Source organism: Anopheles darlingi, chromosome 2 (genome assembly GCF_943734745.1).
Source record: "Anopheles darlingi chromosome 2, idAnoDarlMG_H_01, whole genome shotgun sequence".
In the NCBI taxonomy this organism is placed as follows: Eukaryota; Metazoa; Arthropoda; class Insecta; order Diptera; family Culicidae; genus Anopheles; species Anopheles darlingi.
The window spans coordinates 16,967,092-16,992,091 of NC_064874.1; the positions used below are offsets into that span (position 1 = coordinate 16,967,092).

A 25,000-nucleotide genomic window follows, 5' to 3' on the forward strand; every position below is an offset into this window, starting at 1 on the left:
CGATTGAAGGTCATACGACCACCTTCCAGGGGGGAGGCCAACATCATCATCGGCGGCATCAACGGCAACAACGAATCGAGATCGACGGCAACACAACACGCGAGTTACCATGGTGATGAGGAAAGGAAAGTAGAAAGTGCAGGAAGAAGAAGAACAACAACATTCACCTCTCCAGTTACTTCTAATTTTTCATCTAAACCCTCACCCTCGCCCACTCGCGGGTCGCCCGATTTTCGATTTTCACTGAACCATACCGCGGGGGTGATGGTGGTAGTGGTGGTGATGGATGGATCGATGGATGGACGGGTGGGAAATGAATCATGAATTAATTATGTAGTCTTAGCAGCGCGCTGGCTTGGCAGCTTTTAATAAACAACATTGATTAGATCGGATCGGCTCGCCATGTGGATCATAATAAACAATTCGTCAGAATTGCGGCGATCCGGGTGCTGGTTGTTGGAAGCGGAGCGGATGAGCATCGTGCGCCGGAAGACAGATTACGGAAGGAGATGAGATTGGTTGGAGTTTTCATTTTTTTTAATTTGGCTCTCGGGGTTCTGTAAAATCAATGCTCGCTGTGCGATGCACTAGTGTTCAATATGGTCCAATGTATACTTGGACTGGACTTGGTGCTGGGAACACGAGATGATTGACTTTTGTGAAGTGGCCTACTTATGTGGTTGTGGTAAGTGAGTTTTGACGTAAAAAGAAATTACCTAAAATATCAAAAGTTCGAATCGAAGAATATTGAGAATGGTTTCCAACCGGTATTTGGAAGAAATGACGAGCTCTGCAGCAATTGAAATTCAATTTGTCACAATTCAAATGTTGCATCCTGTTTGCCATCAAGCTATCCGGCCTTACTTCGCAGAGTCGTAACTGTCGAAGAAGCTTCCAAAATTTGAATTCCGTATCAGAATTGTGTCCAGACAAACTTGGAATTACCGGAAGGCATCGCAATGGCTTCAACTTCGATGACATCTGGAGATTCCGGCGGAAGCAGTGCGAGTGGCGCATGATGTGCTCGTCGACATGGACGATCATATCGAGATACATTTAAGCGAAGAAGCTTTCTAGGAACTTTTCCAGTAACATCGTTCTTGGGAACATCAACTTTTACCTGTGAAATCGATGTCGAAATTATGCTGGATAATGAAAATTTGGTCCGATCTATTGGCATACGGATAAAGGCCATCTGTTGCCAGAGGATGATTGTATCTATTTTCATCTTCTTAGAAGCATTTCAATAGTAATGGTTTCCCTTCACTACGGCATCATCGACTATCGGTACCGATACCGATGAATTGCCAGAAAGAAGTGAAAAATGTCTTGCAATTTCATCTCCCAATATTTGCTATTTTAAATTTTAAAACAATCCCCGAATCTTGTACCTAGATGTTCGTCTGTAGTATTCAAAGGAAGCAGCAAGTGGGCAAAGCCCACCGAGCATGGATTCAGACGTTTCAAAACCACTGACGAAACAGCTAATGGCGAATGATGATTTGATATTGCATTTGGTCGCGTCACTTTGCGTCGCGCGGCGTTAATGCATTCACACTAAAGGCACCACCCAGAAGTCGGCTGAAGTGTCTGCATGACATTTCTTTTATGGTTCTTGGCCACCCCGTCACCCCGTTTTGTAATTACCATCGTCGCTTCCGTCGCAGCTCGCTCGATAATCTTAATTCCTCCGGTTTGTAGCGGTCGGTAGCTGACCAATTTGGGTTAAGTGCGGCGAGTGTTTCAAATGCGCAACAGGCCATTGCGTTGGCTTAGACGCCCGGTAGCGACCGGCATTAGCAAGAGACCCACCGAACTGAGCCGACCGATAAATATGTCGTCAAGTGGCAAAACGCCTCTCCGGTGGTCACATCTTTCGCCACTTTGTGGTCTTTGGGATTGGCCGCGCCGATCACCGTCACTCCTCACTCCTTGATGCAAGGGAAGAGAAGGAATAAAATTGTAATTCGCTCCTACAACGCAGACATACACACGGGCATACAGAAACAATTCTTTGCGCGTCGTGGTGATGGTGGTGTGTGCAGAAGATAATGAAAACCGACGACCGACGATTTCGGAGCATCCCAGCGGCATGTCTAGAGTGCGATGAATGTTGAAATAGATCCCAACCGGCCGGTTCTCGGACAAGGGCCGGTGTCACCGAACCAAACACACACACACGCACAGACACAAACACCGGGGGTTCTGTTTTGGGGAGGGGTCCAATGTTTGGTTTTCCAATGTTTATGTTATGCCGCATAACGCGACGAGCCCCTTATGCTGCCGTGATGGCGGCATCCGTTAGCGCAGCCCAGAGCGCCCACTGGCCTGCCACATATACAAATATAGATTAGAAGTTGGTTGCAGAAGAGTAGTAGAGGAGGAGTAGAAGGAGAGGACGATAGAGTTTAGGGTATCAAGCGGTGAAATATGACATCCACCAGGTTCCTCATCCCGATCCCCTTCGTGAAGAGCATAGCGAGAGAGCCCGGCAGCGTTCCGATGGTTCAGGCCAACCTGCCAACCATAAATTCTTCTATCGCCGTTCCATAAAAGAGCCCCCCCTCTGTTCCACCTCGCACTTCCTCCGTCCCTTTGGATCGGTTGCAATGCATAGCAGTGTTCCTAGCGTGCTGGGAACGCGATTCAATTATGATGCGTTTTCCGAAGTTCCCGCAAGTACACGCCCCTCGAGGGCGGCCGGCGTTGTGGTTCGAAAGGAAGGAGGACATTTTATCGTCCCCCCACCTCTCCTCTCGTTCAGCGCGCCATCATAATCGTTGTTGGGGTCGCTGGTCGGTCGGTCGGTCGGAACCATTAGCAAAGGCATTGCAGACCGAGCATCTTCCGAACTGATCGTGTTCTAGGTTGCATTCTATCGAACGAGCGGCCTTCGTGGACTCGCCGGCCGGCGTTGGTCGCTGGCAATGCTAGAGGTCACCGTGACGGCGCGGTTCACGAAGCATCTGCGCTCTGTTGCCGATGGTCGGTTACCGCGGAATGGCATCATTATCAGCGCGACACGCTGGCATGCTGGCACACTCTCTGGCGGTGTTTAGCGAAATGTTGCTTTCGTACCGGCACCGGTGCGGTTGCGGTGAAAAGGGAGGTAAAGGTGGTTGAATATCGGTTTCGGTGTTGAACGAGCTTTCCGGCGACACGCGACGCTCGAGAAAGCGTTAAGGTATAAGGGAAACAAAAAAAAAAACAAAGGGGAGAAAATTCAACCGAGTTGATGCTGTCGGTGTTGATGACTATTTTAAATAGGAACACTGACCTGCTCCCGGTGCTCGTCATGGGTTAATATCGTTTGTTTGTTTTTAAGGTAAGGTGACACGCGATCGAGAGAAGCGAAAGCATTTCAGCATTATTTATGGTCATGTTCGCTGTCGCTCGCACGTCACGACATCGTTCAGCGGCCGGGGAGGCCTCGGATGGTGGGTGCCTTTCCTCTCTACGCTTATGATATGATTCGTGCTATCAGCTATCTTGTTTAATCCAAGCTAATTCAGTTTATATCGGAACCATCGAAGACCTGAATATTATCTACGAAGAGTGCAATTAAGTTCCTGCGTTTTTTATTCCGTGAAACAATGATAATTACAGAAAAATGCATTTAACGCCTCATTTAAAAGGGATGAGCCAATAGCCACATTCATTCCACACATTGGAAGGTATATACTCGCTAAACCAGCCCGTTCGCGCTGGATTACAATAATTAGCTACAAATATTACCCGATGAAATTTTGCTACATTTTCTACATTTAGCTAATAATGATTACAGTGGAGACCCAAGGTTACTTGTGGCTTAAGGAATTATCTCAAATTTGTATTGATAAGTGTTGTTTTACTTGAAAGGACACTTAAATGTAAACGTTCGCATACTTTAGCCATCAACATGTGGTACGGACCACCGTTGCGAAAGAGGAACCATTTCCGAGTATAATTATTTAGTTTTGTGACTTATTCGACTGTGGTCGATTGCCGGGGACAGCGACAACACTCTGAGTGCTCTATCCCTCTTGGAATCTCCTGAATCCTCTGGAAAGCCAACCAGTAACCGCAGCATTCCTCAGCAACTATGATTAATTTTTCATTCCAACCATGCTCGGCGTAGCAGTAAAGTTTTCGTAACCATCACAACGATGGTTGGTTGGTTGGTTGTCTACCAGGACCATTGGAATGCAATGTAGTGGAATAGGTGGCGGCCCGGGGCGTTCAGCCAAAGCTTCCTCTTGCTCTTGACAGTGTGTGGGTGTGTGTGTATGTGTGCTCGATGAACCGCAGTGACCGGCACACTGGGTTACCCGGGAGTTTCGGGAGTAATCGGATTTTGGGATTTCGCATCGCGGTTGGCGACGTTTATGCGACAGAAATGTGTGGCACATGCCACCAGCAGCATAGGCAACTGAGAGGGAACTGTAGCAACCCACGCCTTAATGTCATTGACCGCACTAGACCACAATTCGGAGCTAGCCACATACGTTTTGCTGGCGAGAATACACAAGTTATGCATCACCAAATCGCACCGACAGCAACATATTGTATTTAAGTTAGGAGCAATTAATCTCATTTACTATTGCAACACACTATTCACGGTTAACATTACGTTCGTATCCTTAGCAACACTTGAGAAATGGAAAGCTCGAAAACGGAACGGTCCGTCTCGTTGCCATAGCGACGCTCGCTCAACTCATGCGACTAGCAATGCTCCAGCATGCTCGACCGGCTCATAAAACATTGACAAACCAACCTTTTCCGGGATTTTCTTTTCTGTTTTTTTTTTTAACAAAAAAGAACATGGATAGAAACATCATATGAAGTCGCTTGCTTCGTCCCTTTTTTCATTCGCGTCTTGAAGTGGAGATTCACTTGCACCGCCTGCGCAACGCTCATTGCATACTACATACACACGCCATACATGACGACCTTCTTGTCAGTACACAAGGATCAGCACTCGTAGCAGCAGCAGCAGCAGCAGCAGCAGCAGCAGCAAAAGGACGTGAGAAGAACGCCGTCGCGATGCGCAGCATTTCAGCGATTTGTCCGGGGCGAGTGGCAGTCACTTCTTTTCTTCTTTATTTGCTTTTCGTTTCGTTTCGTTTCGTTTCACTTTTGCAGCCGACCTGTCCCGGGTGTGGCCGGTGTGTTCGGTCTGTTGCGCTTCTCTCGCTCTCGCTGGAGGCGACGCTGGCCTGGTAACATCGCACCAAACATGATGCTTCGATGTCGATCCGTGGTGCATGATATGTTTGCTAACGCAGGCACCGGCAGCACCTCGTGTGCTCGTGTGGCCGCGGCCCGTGATGCAATGTGGAACGATTTCAATTTTCACCCAAGGACTGCACCCCTCCTTCCCCATTTCCATTTACCCTGAGGCTAGAACTGGATGGATTTGTCCATCTTGTTTTTTTTTTTTACGTTTTCGTTTTCGATTTCGTTTTGGAACGTCAGACACAGATACTCGCGGGTGGCGACCGATACCGATCATCTCGGCCGTACGATCTCGCCCCTGTCGCCTTCGGTGAAGAACTCATCTATGAAGGATTTTAAATTGTGTATCTTGCGCGCCGCTCTACGCCACTGCCTCTTTGACAGTTCGTTTGCCTCGGGAAACATGCTGTTGAATTTAATGGCAGTGGAGTTGTTGCACCTCCGACTAGCAGGATGACTCACTCGATTCCCCTTCGTTGTCCCTCTCACAAGCTTTCTCTAGTTCTAGCTTTTCACGAATTTTCGCTGTCGTTCATAAGGGAAGCACCGTTTTCCCGGTTGTCGAACGCGAAGAGTCGAAAACGGAAAATATACGAAAAAAAAAACAAATCAATTTGATTCGATCGTTTGCAGCGTACCGATACCGTCCGACCAGTCAGCCAACCAATGCGGATGCTTTTTGGGGTGATGGTGAGGTTGGATTGAGGCACGAAAGAACGCGGGGATTGATGTTAGAACCACCATCGTGCTCCGCGCAACGAGCGTGATGTAGCATAACGAGGAATCGACCTTCTTATCAAACGATGCCAATCCTCAAGTTGAATTTTTTTTCGTCGGAGTTTTGACGCGCACAACATCTCACACACGATTACGAATTCCGCTGTCGTGGAGCATAGATGGAGCGTACTCGGTTCTTTCGACAAACCATTAACAAGTTGAACGAATGGTCGGACGGCGAGAACATGTCCGCTGAAAATGTGAAATTCACCTTCATTTTTCGTCTTGTCTTTTCAAAAACAATCCACTTTGGAAGGTACGTCATATACTTTGTGAGCGTAGTTGTTAGTTCGTCGAAAAGTATTCGCGAGTTTTTAGGAGGATACGACGACAGATTAGTTTTAAACTAACGCATTTTGAACTAAAATGCTTGAAGAAGATTTTGGAGATAAAAAAAGACGTAAGCAAAGTATAAATTACCAGAGAGCGTCGGTGAAACAAAGCATATCTTTTCCTACACAGCGTATTTCAGCACTGTTTTATGCTAGCTAATGAGTTTCTCTGGGTAATTGTGAAACGTTATATGAAAATGAAATTCTTAAATGTTCGAGACCATTTTAAAATGAAGCGGATGATGCCTTTAACTATATTGCTTAGGAAACTGTTTTAAATCTTTGAGTGAGAACGAGTTGAGTAACGCCGCTTTTCGATACATACATTTTGAGAGTTTTGCTTAGATTGATTCTATTATTTTGCCCAACAGTTTTTAGTAGTTAACAACTTATAAAAAGATGTTAAATATAAGTCCAAAAATGTTTTGAAATACATAATCTCCTTATTAAAGAAACTGGTCAGTCTAATCCAAGCAATTGTCCATCCTGGCATAATTAATTTTCCATATGAACCACAAGTGGACGAAACGGTGGGGCGCTGTTACAAAAGTCTTCATTAAGGAACTGGCCAGCACTGGCACCAGCACGGCACAGCACCTGCCACGAGCAGGAATTGCTTGCCAGGCGCCAGGTTTTGCAGTCTCGATCAAATTGTTGCAAATTGGCCACGCAGCTTTCGAGTGTAATTACAAAGCCAGCCACCAGACCGCTTCGGGGCTTCACTGTTGGCCAATTGTTGCTTTCTTCGCAGTCGTCATCGTCCGCGTGCCCAAAAAAGCGGCCCCCAACCGTGGGCGAATGTTTCAATTTTTAATTAACATAGTTCCGCGCGATCTCCCTCCGTGGGATGTGGCGCCTTCCCCATTCGTTAACGGGCGTCCGATTCTCCGCCAATACTTTCTGCTTTTTTGCTCCACACAAAAACACTGAAAGGCCGAACCGACGAGTGTTGAGAGCTGGTGAAACGGGAAAACTTTTCCGTCACATTCCACCGTCCCGAACCACCGTCTCTTTACCAGAGAGATGAAATGAGATGGTTCGGTTCGGTGGCGCTGGCGTAAGCGTAACTAAAACCCTGGTAACAATTTGTTGGGTTCGACAAACCACCAGCCAACCAACCAACCAACCTACCAACCAGACAGACAGGTCACGCACACACACACACACATACACACACAGTGCGTTCTGGTGCGAACTGTAAGGACGACAACGACAGCGCCGGAAGCGACCGATGCTTGTAAACGATCTAATATGAACGCTAATGATTGGAAAAGTTTTCGCTTTACTTTACCGAGGGGACGGAAGAGAAGGACTGGGTGTGGGGGAGGGGTAAGGCGAGAGTTGAATTCGGAATCGGAGCTCCTGCTCCTGCTGTTGCTTCAGGAGTTACTTACGCTTCATATCCAACTTGACGGCACTGGAGAGCGGAGGTACGACGTGACCGTTGCTGGCCTGGCAGGTGTAGACCTGTACAGTGGGACGAAAGAGAAAAGGGGTGGCGTTAGTGCGAGGAATAGTGGAAGACGCCAAATAAGACGCAAGTGAACGATAAACATTTGTTCATAATTAAAACTTTGACCCAACAAAGCGGCAGCAGCGTGCTGCCTTGATGGATCGCTTCGCCATTTGGCCGACGTTCCCGACCGTGGCATGGCCATATTCGGCCCAGATTCGTAGACGCTGCTGTCTTGAAGATGATCTTTCTTGCTGTTATCTCCCTGCAAAATGGATCGATTGCTGTTTGGCTACAGACGCGTGTGTGTGCGCGCGCGCGCCACGTGTTGCTCTTTGTGGTGGTGGTGCCGAGGTGGCAGAGGGCAAATGGAGCCGCCTGGTAGGCCACCTATTCCGAACCGACCGTTGGTTTACCGAATCTAGCGCCAAATGAGTGCCAAAGTGCGCTTGCCGGGCATAACTTTTGTGCGCAGATTGATTGATTAGAGGTCGCTGGCACCATCGTGGTCGCTATCGCCGCCGCCGCCAAAAGTTGATCCAGAGTGCGCGAACTTGCGAGCTGGAAAAGTCAACCTGACGGGGTGGTCCGTTGGATGGTCAGCCAGCGTGTGGCGGGGCAAACGTTCATCATAATTATACCATGCTGTTGGTGTTGGGGAACACCAACGTGCTCATCAAATCGTGGGCATGGGGAATGGAACAGAAGAAACAAGCTGTTCCGAGTAATCGGTGTTGTTCGGTGACGTGGTGCGAGTGAACGAGCGAGCGAATGATTGGGATTGATTTAATGGTATGGTATCTGTAATCGGAGTGAGCTACATTGTCTTGGAAAATTGAACGTGACACATCACACGTGCGTTGCGTGTTTGTATGTTAATTTTCAAATGAGTTTAGGAGGAAACGTTTACAAAAGTTAGGAGCAGGAGCATTAGCAGATTTTTTTTTTCAGACAATGAAATTCTCTCATTTTGATCAATCTTAGAGACTTAGAACTTTTCCAGTGTAACGCTTATAAATAATACATAAAAGGGAAAAAATACAACGGAAAATGTTCGTCGAATTTCAACACTTAAAATGAGTCACTGGTGGGTGTTCTGCTTCATTTCAAACGACAGCAGACCAGGTTATACCTAAGAAATTACTGATAAGTGATAATAACCCATCTTTGTTATAGTTCCTCGTAAAAGCTCCTCCTTTCGAGCAATCCCGAGATTGGCTTGCTTTCAAACGATGTAGGAGGGGCGTAAAATTAGCAAAACTACTTAAAATAATTGCGAATAGTGATGTCTAGCAAAGGGAACATTCATTTTCAATAGAGTGGTTTCTTGTTCAAATAAGCCCATGATTGTGTTGAGTAAAAACCGTACTAATTAATCCGATGGCCATAAAAGATCTCGAATGATTGCAGAACCCACACGGACCAGCATAAGTTAACAGGTTGCATCGTTCTCTGCTGCTGCTCCGTTGCCCTTTACCACCCACTACCCCCATCACCCCCGATTCGCAAATCGAAACGATTGCCAACTTCATTTCAATTTGCATATTTCTCATAAACGCTTCGACTTTACGGAGCCTCGGAGGTGCACAGGTGCACGTGTGCCGCGTGTGGCCACAGCTCGTCTCATTGTTTCTCGATGGTCCATAAATCATGCTCAAAAAAGCCCGAATGTGGGTAGGGAGAGGACAGGGGACGCTTAATGGAACCATTTGTTTCAATTCCCGCACAATCCCGGCATTGTTTCGATTGAAAATGAATTATTGGAAACCCTCCCTCCGGGGCGGGCGGAAACGATCCAATAATCGATAGAAGGAAGGTTTTGATTTCCACCATTCGATGCCCCACGACCCATGTGGGGGTGTATGTATGTTTGTGTGGGCGGGTTTTAATGAGAAAACAGGGAACGACGCGATAGGATCATATCCCGGATGGGACCGGAAGCATCCAACAAACAGTGTCGATATCGAAGTTTTATGACGGAAGTTCCACGTCCCACGGCGTCGTGGGGCCGCCTTTTTGGGCCATTTTCAGACAAACCCTCGTCCCTCTCTCCATCCCTTCCTTCATCCATTGTCTCTACATTCTGTCGGCGTAGGCGGCCAGTTGAATAAGCTAGGGCATCGAAATATTATCTTCATCGTCATCATCATCATCGTCATCATCATTATCGTCATCATAATCAGTAGATGCCTGACGGTTCGGGGTATTGTGTTGTTGGACGATCGTCGAATCGGTTGATTGTCGAAACCACCCATATCCAGTGGTGGCTCGGGGGTGGCAAACAGGATATCCGGAGTTCCGGAGGGAAAGGCGCGATTGTGTAAATGACTTACAAGATTTTCCAAACTCACACCCGCGCTAGAATGAAAACGGAATGCCAATGGAGGGGTTCCAACACCCCTAAACCATGCCAAAGAGCCCAACGGTCAGGAAGGCGCTTCGCTCATCAACTTTCCTTTCGTTGGCCATCACTCAAAGGGGACCGGAGGGGAGGATGAGATGGGTTGTGATTGTTTCCGCCACCACCGATCCATCGAGGGTCCAGTGGCCGGAGGGATCCAGAAATATTGTTTACGGGACGGGTGTTGGAATTCGATTTGGAGTTTCTTTTAAATGGACGCGGTTACGCATGAGGAACACGCACCCGAAATGGAGCAACCGAACTGGAAATCCGTTATCCCGAAAGGAAGAAGAAGGACTCCGTCGTTCGGACGAATTCTTGGAAGGAATTCAGCGAGGTAGGACTCACTGGAGTTGGATGGATACAGGAGAACTCTCGGTTAATCAATCAACCGTGCTTAAACCTCCAGAAAAGCCTAACCATCGTCGTCGTTGTGGTCGTGGTCGGGGTTGAGGTCGTCAGTTACGTCGCCTCAGGTCACACCTCAGTGTTTTATATCCAGCTTTTCTTTTTCTTTGAACGTGTTCCATTCGGTTTCTTTTCGCTGTCATTTCGACCTGTCGATTTGCTGAACCCTACCTTGGATGCCTACATCCTGGAGACCTTTTCAACCTTAAGAAGGTTGAATTTGCCTGCCACTGCTAATCGCTTCCTCGTCCAAGTTGCATAATGACGGGGTCAAAGCCGGAGGGAGGAGGTGAGCTTGTAGTCGTACCGAGAGCCGAGCAAAGGAGTTCCAGGTAATTTTCCCGTTAATTCAAAGGCCAAGACACACACACACACACGTGGGGACGTGCTGATCCCAAATTCTTGTAATCCATTTCCATTTCCATTTGACTTGTCTACTCCACGCGCTGGTGCTTCAACCTAATCTCGTATGGAGGGCACGGTGTTGATTAGAAAGAGAGAAAAAGAAAGAGAGAAAGGGAGCAATGCCATTCCAGCCCGTCAGCCAAAGTCAACTTCACTTGAGCGAATATTCTCGGCTCAGGAGCTACGTAACTTGATACGGAACGCCAGCAGTGAAGCAGGTGTTTGGCCTACAAAAAGGTAGAGTCACTGTTGCAGGCGCGGAATGATGCAATAAGCACCGAGGGGGGTGTGACCATAGACAGCGCACTGCCACGACCGCACTGGCTCCCGAGAACGTGCTACGTGGTTTGTTTCTTCAGGAGGTGTCGATGTCTAAGCCCTAACCGTACGAGTGTGTGTGTGTGTGGGGGGCTATTTCAGGAATTTCGACCGTTTCCGGGGAAAAAGAAACTGTCAGTTAAACTGCTTAAACAACCGCGAGGGTGAACGCCTGCCCCTCCTATAATCCAATTGGAAAGGTCATCGAGGGTAGCAAATACCTTCAAAGCCAGTAAGTAAAACAACGGACGAACAAGGCGACAGCGCTCCAGGTCATACCTCCACACTTTGTCCGAAGGGGTCACGGGAACCTTCCCGAATGGTTGATGACTTCGTATGAGCTAAGTAGGATTGGAGCAGTTGTAAGTCGGTGGCAAGTCAAAGTCCCTTAGGGGACTTACCAAAGCCGACATCGCTGAGCATCGCTTCGTTTGGAACAGTTTGTTGTCATCAGCCATCAGCTGGTGTCTTGTTGGAACAAATTGGAGTATCGTCTTATGGACTCCGGGGAACTTCCTACAACCACTAATAACTTACTCTTAGTTCCACGAAATTAATTTTTTCAATCAACAATCAATCGTGCTGATTGATTAGATCCGGGACAGCTACTTACTCGGTTAGGGGGCAACGTGAAAGTCGATAAGTCGTGGGACGTCCCTCAAGCGGGCTGTACAAGAGCATTATTAATGATCGATGGTCCAGGATACTTGGATTTATTTTGCGTATTCAGGCTCTGCAAAAAGTTTTCCAGTGTCTTAAAATACGCTGAATATACCCAAGTAACCTAGAATATACCACCAATAATATTGCGCGTGTGTAACTGGCATAAGAAGTCCCTCAAATTCCAATATATTTCTCTACGGGAAATTCCCAGGGATGTTGACCCGACGCTTCGAAAGGTGACAACCGCGCTCGACTATTTATGGGTTGCGTTTGATGCATTAGACCTGATTAAGATGGTGGTGCTACGGATGTGGTGTGGGCACCTGGTTGTGACCGACAGCACATCATTTTTGCAAATTTCTACCATTTCACTTTTGCCGAGGGCACACCTCGTCTTCTTGCCACGTCAAGTATGATCAATCATCCCCCTCTCATCCCCGCGAACAGCGCGTAGGGTGGCGCATTAGCATAATGTAGAAATAAAACTCCCGTCACGGTGCTGGTGCGAAAGTGCCCAGCAGACAGGAGAAGGCGTGGAAGGAGACGAGAGATGGGAATGTTTCGAAATACTTATCACTCCGTTGGGTGGTAGAACTTCACACTCCCTCTTCCCTTTTTGGCCCCCGAGATCTCACTCACCGAATGCAGATCATTGCGGGACAGCTTCTCGAGATAGAGAACGTTCTTGACGGTACCGTCCGGTAGTATCACGTTGGAGTCATCGAGCAGGGCGTGTTCGCGCCACCAGGTCACCTTCGGTGTCGGTTGCCCGCCGGTCGAGATGCACGTCAGATTGATGTCGGCATTCTCGCGGTACGGTCCGACGACGTTGTTGAGCACGGCCGCTCCCAGCTCGTCCAGGATCGTAATCTTTGTCGGTGGCACTGGAAGTAGAACGAGGATCGCGTTTGTGTGTGTGGAAAACAGAGAAACAAGTTAGAGGAGTGTTTGAGGCGTCGAGTATGTGCGTGTGTGTGCGCCAATGGGGAGAGAGTGTTTGTGAATGAAGAAGATAAATGCTGATAACATGCTAACGAAGAACGCCCAAACACCAAAGACCCACTATGCACAGGGAGGAGGTTTTTGTGTGGAACAACCGAAACGGAATTTCCGGCTGATTGTGTGCTGCTGGCTGGAAACACAATTTCCGCCGATTGGCACACACACACGCGCGCGCGTGGCCACTTTCGTCGCCGCGTCAACCCACTTACCTAGCACGTCCAGATCGATCCGACAGTTCTTGGTGGGCGATTTGTGAAAATCCACTCGGCACCTTGAGCGAGAAAGTGAAAGAGAGAAAGAAAGAGAAGGATGAGAATACTGGAAAAGTAAGATCCTGAAAGATGAGCCAAGTCTCGGTGGAAGCCATAACAACAACGAGTAAAAAAAAAAGGACGAAAAACATTGGACAACTGAATCTCGATAAGACAGGTGTGTAAGGGCTCCAAGAAGCCAAGGGAGCTCGATGGAGGAGATTACGGAGACTACACTGGGCCAGAGGACACCGAAATGCGCAAAGAGGACAAGAAGTTATGAAAATCAGATACGCGACAGAGCAGCCGGGGCCCATGCAATCGATAAAGCTGTCAAAGCTGACAGACCCATAATCGGTAGCTTTTCAATGTGCACTACGATACTCAGAAACTTTCTGCAACCGAGCGCAAAAAGGCGGCGGTAGAGGTCGTCTTCGTGGAAAGTTTCTTTTTGATTTGAAATTTTAATTGTTTTTCCTCCCCCGCACGAGAAACGTCATCCATTAAACAGTGACGTCTCGGGATGAGGAGCAGATAAGAGGAAAGGGACAGAACGGATAAGCGAACATAAGCTTTTCCTTGTCCTTCTTCTACGGTGACGAAGAAAAGAAAGACTTTTCAGCTTTAAAGTCAGTCAGGAAGAAGCGTTCAATTCTTCCTTCAGTGTCCCGGAGGAACAGCGCGCTAATCTCGTCCTAGCATTTCCGGCACAACGGGCCTGTTGTCTGATGGTAATTGATTCAAAATTTATAACTTCTTCTTCCTTTTCCTCTTCCTCTTTCCATCTGGTTTCCATTTTCCCGTCCATCTGCATCATCACTTTTTGGGGCGGCGGATTGTGGGGATGAAAAATACCTTTATTTCCTCCTCAACACACAGCCACACATACAAACAAAAGGCGTATGCTAGTGCAATCAGGCCCCATTGTTTCGCTTCGGCATTGGGGTATTAGACATGCCGACGAACAACGACACGACAAACCCGGTCGCTGGTTTCCGGGATCGGCCGTGTCCCTGTGTATTATCGTGTTTCCTTCCCTTATCTCGGTTGGTAAGACAACAACGGCAAACAACCGGTCCCACACTCACCACCACTTTTTCCTTCGTACCCCTCACGTTCCGTTGCGGTTCCTGCATTTCTTTTATTGATATCCCCCCCCCCCCCCCCACCAACATTCAGCATCCTTTATACCTCATTCGTTCCCTTTTTTTTCTTTCGCTTCAACTCCGAGCCGAGAAGCCGAGCGGAGCGATCGTTAACGAGAAGTAAACTTCCTTAGCGGTCCTTTTGCGGGGTGCGGCCCGTAAAATCCGGACCGGAGCGGGTTCCGAGCAAGCAAAAAAGATGTTCACTGAGGATGGGGGTTCAATAAAAAAAAAAAGGAGCAGAGAAAAAAACTCAGCAACCTAGGCCTACGTGGGCCCCAAATGGCATCTCCTGGGAGATGCCGCACTGAAAGGTTCCCTCTCCTGTTGTGGTCCTTCGGGTTTCGTCTTGTTTTTTGGTTCCCCCGGTTTTGTTCGGTTTCGGCAGCAGCAAAGAGGACTATGTTGCGCCGCACCGTACCGTTCGATACGCAATATCGCTTTACCTTTACCCTTTACGCCGGTGTTTCTTCTCCGCTCCCTGACATTTCCCCGTGTTATGATGGTGTTTGTCACCAGCAGCAGCAACTCTTTGGAAGAAACAATTTTTCTTTCAGCATCACTCCCCACATCCACGTGGCTTCGAAAACATTCGAAATAGCATGGACGATGCCGACTTTCAAGGACGTTCGTCGCGAACATCGGTTAGTTGCGAGGATCTGGCGAGGTGCCGTCTCAGCGCATTTGTTGTTCCCACTCCACACAAAAACCTTTCGAAGGCCAGAGCCAGAGGTTTGGAGTAGCAGGGAGCAGGAAATTGGATTTGAATATTTGAGCCGGGAAAACCGGGGAAGGTGACCGGGTAAGGTAGAAACAGAAAAATGGGGAAAAAACATAAAACCGAAAGATCCATTCTCCCTCCTTGTACTACAGAACATAATGTTTCGCCTTACCATTTTTTTTTTCGCCCCAAAAAGCAACCCCCCAGCATCCTCCAACAAACAAAATCGAGTAAAAAGGATTGCCTGGTAGTAAAGTAGGAGACCAGGAGCAGCCGGAACTGCTTGACCCTATGCCAGGGGAGCGTTTTAGGACATTCGACCGACAGTTGGCCCCTTGACGGAGAGCACAACAACAAGTCCTTTTTCACCAGCACCAGCCACAGCACAGCCGCTATCTTATACTCAATGGACGGTGGTGGTGGTGGTGCGAAGGGAAAATCAAAATCGAGGTTGTCCGGTCCGAATGTGACCGAAGTTCGGCCGATAAGTGGTCGAAGTGGTTGTTGAAAGGATTCAATCGCCCTTGGGATGAACTGGAAGCCGGTTCCGGTGTCCAGCAGTGGGCCGAAGCTCGAAATCGAGGAGCAGAGACATTATTATAAGGGCGGTTAATATGACGAAATGACGGGAACAACAATATTCCCTCGATTCCTTCGAGGAACCCCGTGTCTTCTGGATCCTGGGCTGGGCTAGGCTGGGCTGGCCCCAAAATCGGGTTCTTCGGTCCGGACCTAAGCTTGATTCGATTCAGTAGCAGCTTTCTGCTGGATGGAAAGTTTAGAAGCCGCGCATCAGTTGATGACTATCCCCCACTCTCTATCTCGTGCTGGTGGAACTCCCTCCGATGACCTTCCGGGGATGGTCGGATGGAAAATAATATTTACCGAGCTACCGAGAGTGGCACCGTTCGCTCGAGTGGTTGCTTGCTCGTGGAAGGATCTGTTCCAGTGATTGAATTAAGCCCTGGGCCCCATATCAATTGATTTCGATTTAGACTTTTGAAGATGCTTTCCAATAACACTTGGCCCACGATCGATGCGAAGTGGATCGGTGGAAGGGCGGGTAGGCCGGCGGGCGGTCGATTCAATTGAATTCCATATCTCCGGGAATGGATTTTCAAGCAAAAGCTTCCAGGAATGTTACGAGGAATCTGCCATTTCCGTCCGGTACAATATGGTCAATTGTGGTAACAAACACAATAGGTCCATCGCTGGTGGTATACGAATACGAATTGAAATACGCTCTCCCCAGGTTCAAGGCAACATCACACATCATACCAAAAGGTGTGCGTTCGTGGAAGCAAATTCCTATAACGTAAATATGAGAATATTGTTTTCGAAGCAGTCACTTGCAGCAGTAGCAGAGTGGAGTGCCCCGAGCGGGAAAGATAGAAATCCATTCCGGGCAGCACGTAGCACACGCTTCGGCTGGTCTTTCGAGGATCCCAGTGCCGGAAATTCCAATCATTCTTCCCGTAAAATCATCACCACCCGGGGCCACGGTCGGTCTGTCGGTCGGTGGGTCGGTCGGTCGGTCGGTAAGGTAGAAGTGAGAATGCGTAAACTCATAAAATCTTATGAAACGCCACCATATTTGTACTTCACACCATGGCCGTCACCTCAGCCGCACAACCTCGGATACTCCCTCGGGCGTGTGCAAAAGTCACATTTGCTGCTGGTGGTGGTGGTGGTCGCTAGAGGTTTTATCGAGGTATCGGGAGGTTGTTCTGTTGAGCCTCCTGGGAGGCAGCAACGCCAAGCCAATAATGGTGCAACATATCTCTTCACCTTTCACCCCCTAGGAATGGTGGAGAGGGGACGGGCAGAAGAAGGAGGTTTATATCCTTCTTCAGTACAGCGCCAATACCCGTGTGCCTCTTTCCCTTTCCTAAAAAGGGGTTTTCCTCTCTTAAAAATGGCGAAACTATGGCCACGGTGAATGGAATGGATGGCAATGGTAGAAGGGGGAGGGAGACGGGAATGGGGGCACACAGGACAAGCCGGTGAGCACGGCGGTGGGTTAGTTTACTGTTATGGGCGGCAGTATAGTACGCCTCGGCAATTTCTGCACGAAGAAGCTGTGATGCCCCGAGCGATTCGAGCACCTCGATGAACGAACTGACACACACTGGACGGGGGTTGAGGCGAGGGAATGTCTGGCACATAAAAAGGGTAAGCAAAAGGGGAGGAAAATCCTCCTCGTCCTCGGCCAGGTCCTCGTCTCGGTTCGGCTTCTCCAAGACATCATCCGTTTGAGGTTAAAATGGTTTGATGCGCCGATTGAATTCGCTCACTCGCTTCGAAGCTCCTCAGATACAGACACCGGGAGGAATCGCTGAGAACAACTGAAACTGAGGAGGTGCTGTAGCAGCGAAAAAAGCGTTCTTCAAACCGGCAAACAAATAAACGAATCTACGCAAAAAACGGTCGAACCAAGGAACCGAGAGAGAGAGAGAGAAAGAAAGAGATAGAAGCGGAGCGCACGTTCCGTCGATTTAATCGGTTTTCGGTCGTCCTCAGCCGCGGTGTGCCGGTAGGTGTTTTGGAAACTTTTCATTTGCTTGCCCTTTGCTTTTATTTTCATCGTACTGCATCGCGCGATGGGTGTTGCGTGCTCAAAAGGTGCCAATATCATTGAGCATCCTTTGCTTTCTGCTGCGGGGTGGGTTTAGGACTGACGTAAGCGAACGCAACTCCCATTCCAGAATGTTACTATACGTATTGTCCGAATGAGAAGTTCGCTCGTAACGGGCCGAAATTCGCCGAAACAATGGCCGCTTCCTCTGATTGAATCGAAGGATTCGCGTAAATGGTACTTGGAGCACTTTTCAACTCGATTGCCTTTTCCACAGACTATAGAAGCCTGGGAATGAGGCGGCACACTGGCACACTTCACCCTGCAGTTGTGTTCGGACCACCCAGGCATATAAAAAATGGTAAAATTTTCCTTCGTTTTTTGTAATATCTTCAAAACTAACAATTCTAACAATATTCTATGCTATTTTTTTTAGTAAATAAACAAAAATATACTTTTAAATTCATAAAAACTATGAAAGGGACGGAAAAAAGGAAAGTTACGTTAATTTTACATTTTGTCCATAGTATATTTTCCTTTAGTCATTTTTTGGCGCTTAACGTCTGTCACGTTCTCTCTCCGATGAAGAGTGAATGAGCTTCAAGATTTTTCACTAAAATCCGGTCCAGAAGGAACCTGCCTGTAGGACGCTCAGCCTTGATGAACGAATGCGAAGCAATTGTTGTTTACCACTAAGCTACCAGCACCGGATCGACCGGATCGGAATAGTTTGCTGAGGTTTTAAAACTTTAACCCCCTCCCCTCCCTCCTTCCCCCCGCCTGCAACCAGCGTCGGACCATTGAAGTGATAAAGTTAGATCCCTCGAACCCTGGAGCAGGAGAGCTTTTAATTACTTTCGTTTATGATTGAACTGACCGGTGGCGAGCAACCGAAATGCCTGTTTTGACACAATGAATCTCTAATCGAGTGGTCCATCGGTTTTTCGGAGAGGAAGGCCAAAAGTTCCACTTCCGGTTGCGAACCGTACTCAACACATCCGGTGCACTTTCCGGAGTTTTCCCCAACTACCGGGGGTTTGCCGAAAATCCGAATGCCAGCTAAGCATCGAGGAAAACTTTTTCCAAAATCAAACCAATTCAGCTCAACGGATCGATCGATCGATCGAGGGTCGACTATTTACCCATCATAAGTCTCGGGCTGCGATTGTTAAGGTTTAGTGCAACTTGTGAGCGGTGCGAGTTCAAGCAGCTGCAAAAGCACCTCACGCAAAGGATGATAGAGGTGCCTCTCCGATTGGTAAAGCATCAATTTGCGCCAGCATAAACAGTTACCAGCGATGTGCCAGTACTTGCACCCATTCACCCTACACTCTTGAAGTTGCTGCTTCATTCCGAATCGATTTGATTGATCTGATGGCTTATTTTATGTTTTTGATAAATTCCTTCCTGATTGCAATTGCGAAGGGTGGGGGGTGTGGTGCACTCCCAGCAACCTAACTTCGGGAATCATCCTTTTTTCTGTACGGGGGACTCAGAAACTCCGAGATCGATCCGAGAGGTCTGTGGACGTGAATTCGCAATTCGCAACGCGCTCACGTTCACTGGCCGGCCGGCACTGTGGCTCCGAGGAGGATTTTACTCAGTTTTATGAGGGAGGAGAAATGCTTCGTTGCCAACCATGGACCGTGGTTGCCAGGTATGTTGAGCGCGCTACTAGCGCATGATGTGGCCGCAGATGTGCTCCACATTTTTTGCCAGAATCACAGAAAACAGCAGAAGGAGAAGTAGCAAAAGTAGTTCGCAGCGAATGTGCTGGGGGATTGGGGAAGTGGAAAGCTTTTCGCTGGCACTTACCTGTACAGACCGGCATCCTCCTGCTTCACGCCCTTGATCCTCAGGGCCGGTGGGGTGGTGTCGTAGTAGAAGTATGCCTTCGATTTGAGCACGGCCTCGTCCGACCAGTGAATGGCCTGCTGAAGACTTTTGCCACGTGCATCGAACCTGAAACGTGGCGAAGAAAAGAGGAAGAAAAAGGGGAAAGAGAATGTGAGAAGCGACCGGAATTAAGCAGCAGGCCCGAAGCGGGCCTCGGAAGAAAATCGACAGAAGACGCTCCCGGGCGTCGAGTTGCTAACCAGCAACCGGCGCGCATCTTGTACGTTACCCTCGCGCTGAAATAAGCTGTCGGAACGTGTCGAACGTGCCACCAGCGTGTGGTAGATGGTGGTCCGACTGGCGAAACCTCGCCAACGGGCTCGCAGAAAACACACACACACACGCTGGGCCGGGCCGAGCCGCGATTCCAATAAAATCCAAGTGTTGATCACTTGCGTAAACATCGGGAATTGATAGCGGAAAGCAATTTTCCGAGACGGCCGCCGACGGCACCGACGGTTGGCCTTAGACACTAGAGCTAATGAAAGTGACACAACTTCACAAATACACGCGCACACACACACAGAGGCATAGAGTTGAGGCAGTCTAACACCTCTGCAGAGCTTGTTCCTGGAGCCGGGTTCCGTTCGGAGGAACTGTTCAAGTCCATTAGGTAGCGTAGTGATGGGTTGCAGGACTAGAAGTTTCGGCAGGCGGCCACTAGGCCCACAGGTCGATAAGATAAGCCTAAGGCCGGACAACGGGCACGCAGAGATGGTAATGACCGGGAGGCTTCTTTCCCCACTGATGTGATCGTTGGCACTGAAGCAGGACGGTTCTTACAAGGATTTTGGGGGGTGTGCTTAGCTACCTGGAGGAGTTGGGGTGGGCAAGTCCGGTGTAAGTGTTCATTGGTCGCATCGTTCCAATGTGCTCAAAATGGAGCCTCCGGCAGGACTCTTCGGAGCCAAAAGTCGACCAGAGCATTTCCCGATTGATACTGTTGTTGTTTGCTGCTCTGCATCCGAGGCTTCTGAGCTTCTGATGATAGCCGACATACTGGGCGGGCGAGGTGTGTGCCCCCTTTGGGGCAATAAAAATTATCTGCACCCCCACTCCACCACCTTCAATCCTCTCCTCACTCGTTTACCTGTGCTTAGGCGTATCAAAATGGTTATCGCCGTAGATTCAATGAGGTGGTAAGGATGGATTACGCTGAGAAGCTAAAAGGTTTATGCCCTCCTCGCCGGTGGATGGTGCGACCTCGGACCTCGGAGACCAGACCCCTTTCTGTAATGTTCGCCTCTCCCCTCTCCATCGGACCGTTCGCCTAAATGTGGCAATATAAATTGATAGCTCGCACCGATGGCCGGAGGTGTAACCCTATACACGGGCACACCGCAATGCGACCTCACGATAGGATAGGCGAGAGACGAAACGACGTTAAAGGTTAAGTGCAGCATTAGATAAGGGTTGGTTGGTTGGTTGGTTGGTTTGGCGTTGGCTGTGCTTTGACTTCCGAACGATGCGATTGCTAGTTGTTCTAATAATAGACCCTCAGGTGGTTGGACGGTGGTTAGGTGTAAGTTCATAGAGCATCGTGTTGCGTAATGGAATGTTCCAGCCCCTTTTCTGATGGATAATGTGTGATTCTTCAAACCCCCCATACCCAAGGCCGCTCTTGGTGTGTCGTGATATTCGATCGCAAGTTGGAACCAATAAGACAAAACATCTAATTTAGCAACTTTGATTGACTCTCACTTTTCCATAGGGCTCGAGTATCATCATTCCGCGAATTCGTGCCCGAAACTGTGGCACACCTGGGGGAACCTGGTGACAAAAGTTTTGTGCCTCACTCCCCGGGTGGCAACTCCAACTATCCACCTGCGTCATTGTGCGTCCTAGTTTTGTGCCGTTGTTTATGTTGCTCGATCCATTCACTTTGCCATCATGCTCGCTCACCGCCTACACCTATGTGACGATGACGAGGATGATGATGATGTTGCTGTTGCGTGTGTTGTTTGTGTTGTTAGCCACGTGCGCGCGCTCTGCACGACTACCGAACATGAACTGAACTGGATCGAATCGGCCGGGGATGGCCGAGCAAAAGTTTACAAACAACAACCTAGCCCGGTAGCAGTAAACATAAGTGGAGTTTACGGAAACGGGGACACGCACGCACGGAACACAATCGACCAGTCTGGGGGTGTCCGGGGAGAGGCCGGGTTGTGCGTGTTTGCCCGCGAGAGACAACGCGAGGGCAAAGTTGTGGGATCTCAGCTTCTTCGCGACCATCACTTCCGCCCTAATGAAGCCATTAATACCGATGATGAAACGATATTAATTAGAGTGATTGAATGACTAGCGGGTGTGACACTCAGCTGCTGCGAGCGATGACGCCCATCGATGATTACCATCGAAGGATGTTATATCATCAGAAGGGAAGGAAAATTATCCCGCTGTTACGATGATAAGGATGGTTAAACATCGTTCTATCTGCCATTGTACTGTTGCATGTTGAGCAAGTGTACAATGCCCTTGTCAATTGTTGCACAACACGTACACCTGTAATGGTGCGGATAATGCATGCAGTACACAATGCCAAACGACATAATAGGGATATGAAAGGTTGTGGGTCGAGTGGAGGTGTTCTATCAAACAGGAATCCCACAAAATCGATCCAAAAGCACTGAAGGACATGCATGAATCACTCGTGGCAATACGGCAGCTGTGTTTGTCTGGCCTTAAGCAGCTCAAGCTGCTCTGAAGTAGCACTCCATTCCAATTCCATTCGGCCCACACACACACCTAACACCCAGCACCTTTTGTCCATTTCTGTCGCCTCAATAATCCCCAGATCTCCAGAAGGTTCCAACCAAATAGCCAGCAGACACACACACACACAGACTCATACACCCGCATGTCGTTTACACAACAGACACGTCTGGGATTACGAATTGGGGGTGTAGGTACCAAAGGAAAAAAAAATGGTTGAAAATCATGTCCAAAAACCACCGAACCACCGGGTGCAACTCCTACCGAAGGTCACGCTGAGTTTCGAAGCAGAAGAGTGGACACCACGGACAGCGCCATCACCGCAGGAAACAAACAAATCCATCAAAAGCTTCTCAAGTACGCAGAGAAGGGGTTTTCCCAACGCCGGGAACGGTGATGGAAAAAACTGGAAAAAATACATCCGCAACTACCACGGACAGTAGATCATCATTTGGGCGTGAGTTCGGAAACGTTTCGAATCGATTGTCACGTTGTGTGTCGGGTGTCGCCGTTGCTGCTGCTGCTGCTACTGATGCTGATCCCGTGGGTGGAGCAAAAGATTGAATTAAATGTGATCGAGGGTTTGTTTGACTTCCGGAACGGTACGGTGCGCACGATGCGATGAAATCACCTGGCCGCGACACCACATACACATCGAAACCGATCGATCCCAACCACCAGCTCCATCACCATAATCAGACCGAAAGTGGGCAACGGAATAAAGCCAAAAAGTTGGTAATCCGATTAAAACAGATGTCAGCTGAGAGAAGGCAATGTAACGTCCTCCCCTCCGGGAAGCAGCAGTGGCTACCGTGGCTGCATTCGTGTATTCCCGGTCTCCCGGCTTCCCGACTTCACTCGGTTTTTATGATGATTCCCGGGATTGATGTCATTCTACGTGTCTATCAATCCTACGTTCGTAGGAAAAGAGAACGAGGATATCGTCTTTTTTTGTGTTTTCCATTTAAACTCGAATCATGCTAATCCTCGGTGGAATGCCTATGGGAAGTTAATCTCGCGGAAGTGAAGAAATAAGATCCCCAAACGCGTCCCCTTGCCCTTGGGAATATGCATCTCACTGCTGAGGGGGACTTTTGGATTTGAATGACCCCTTTCTTAACTGTTTGGTCGGTAGACGCATAAGTCCAAGAAGGTAAATGGAAATATTGGTTTGGGTTTTCGAACAATCTTCAATGGTGTGAACAGAGATAATGGAAAAGCTTAGCATAAAAAGAAGGAAATTGTTTCTTTTGGTTCTCATCATCATCATTAACGCTTATCTACTCTCTAGTGTGATCGGATTAAGATAGCATGACGAGTTTTTTTCTTCACTTGTTGTTTCACAGGATTATTTCGCGAGCAATTAAATCATGAAACAGAAGAATCTGTACGATTGACTCGTTGGAAAAAGTGAACATTTGTTATTATTATTTCACGTTATCAAATCAATCAACTCTAATCGTTGTTGATACTACTACAATGTTATTTTAAATTATCCATGCATTTTGTTTACTTATATCGAACTTATTTCGAAAAGGAATACAGTATAATTTACATCTTCAACAAACAAAATGAGTGTAGCTATAAAACATTACTTTGAATCGAATCACTTTTTTTGTAAGTAGATATTGATCGATCAAACATTAACGATGTTTAATGGCGTGTTTTAATTCGAACATTTCCTCTAATTTATTTGCAATCATAAAAATAGACAGTTGTAAAACGGTTGTAAAAAGGTAAGCTGTATGGAAAAATTAATGCTCTGTCTGGCGAGCGAATGAAATCGATTCTAGCTCAGCCACTTAGTTTCTTCATTCTTATCAGTTCATCCATGATTGATTGTATGCTGCTGCTGCGTAGGATGATTATTGTCAGATTCGGTTTCGGTGAGTGGCGGGGGCGCACCGATAAGAATCACTCAAACAAACGCATATTGCGCCCCGCCAACAATGTACACAGTTGCTTCCTCTGGAGACGAACCATTCCAGAAGAGCTGACGACCTTTACATAGACCCCCCCCCCCCCCCCCCTCACGCCATTAATGATGTGCTTGTCGATGATGGGTAGGCGTCGTTCGGTGCGAGTTATGGATGAGATGGAACCGAACGATCAAAACCGACGAATCGAATGTCTGGCTTCGAAGCAAAGAACCGGATATTTGACTAGCACAAACATAAACACAGGGGACGACGCCTCGAGGTGAGTCGCGATGGAGCGTTTTCGACCCGAAAGTCGAAACTAGAAATAGGTATCTAGTTTGATTTGCGGGTGTTTGATGTGGGATGTTTATCACCTCACCATTAACAAGAGGAAGCCTTCCGGCTGACGGAAAGAGCGATGAGCTCTGCGCGCTTCGATCAGTACGCGGAGAACGCGACGGTTCCAGATGTTATGACTTAGGCCGCCGTAAGCACGCTGTTGACTTTTATGAGACGTTCGTAGAGGTTTTACGGTCTGGCTGGTTTTAAGCAACATCTCGAAACAAACTCGAGAATACATCTATCCGGGTGCTCTTTGTTAGTAGGAGCTGTAGCTCGCCTCACTCTTTGACTGAACTACTGTGGACGAAACGGATTTCGGTGACCGATGACTGAATGCACATCGTCCATCATTAGCATAAGCATGTGCTGCCGCTTGCTACTGTGGCAACGGGTGCATGGGCACTCCATTCGCTGCGATCTAGTTGACTGATGGTCGTTTAAGGTAGTCATTGAATCGCCTGGT

General features: G+C 48.2%; 1 protein-coding gene across 1 annotated transcript in view; it reads right to left on the reverse strand.

Annotated features, from left to right (window-relative positions):
- The window catches only part of LOC125948119 (nephrin), an 88,343-nt gene that overhangs the window by 13,512 nt on the left and 49,831 nt on the right, over positions 1-25,000 (reverse strand). Inside the window, exons 4-7 of the mRNA XM_049673883.1 lie at positions 19,481-19,627; positions 13,183-13,244; positions 12,611-12,855; positions 7,718-7,790 (exon numbers count right to left, since the gene is read on the reverse strand). Coding sequence (XP_049529840.1) covers positions 7,718-7,790; positions 12,611-12,855; positions 13,183-13,244; positions 19,481-19,627 — 527 coding nt within the window. The remainder of the gene's footprint in view (positions 1-7,717; positions 7,791-12,610; positions 12,856-13,182; positions 13,245-19,480; positions 19,628-25,000) is intronic.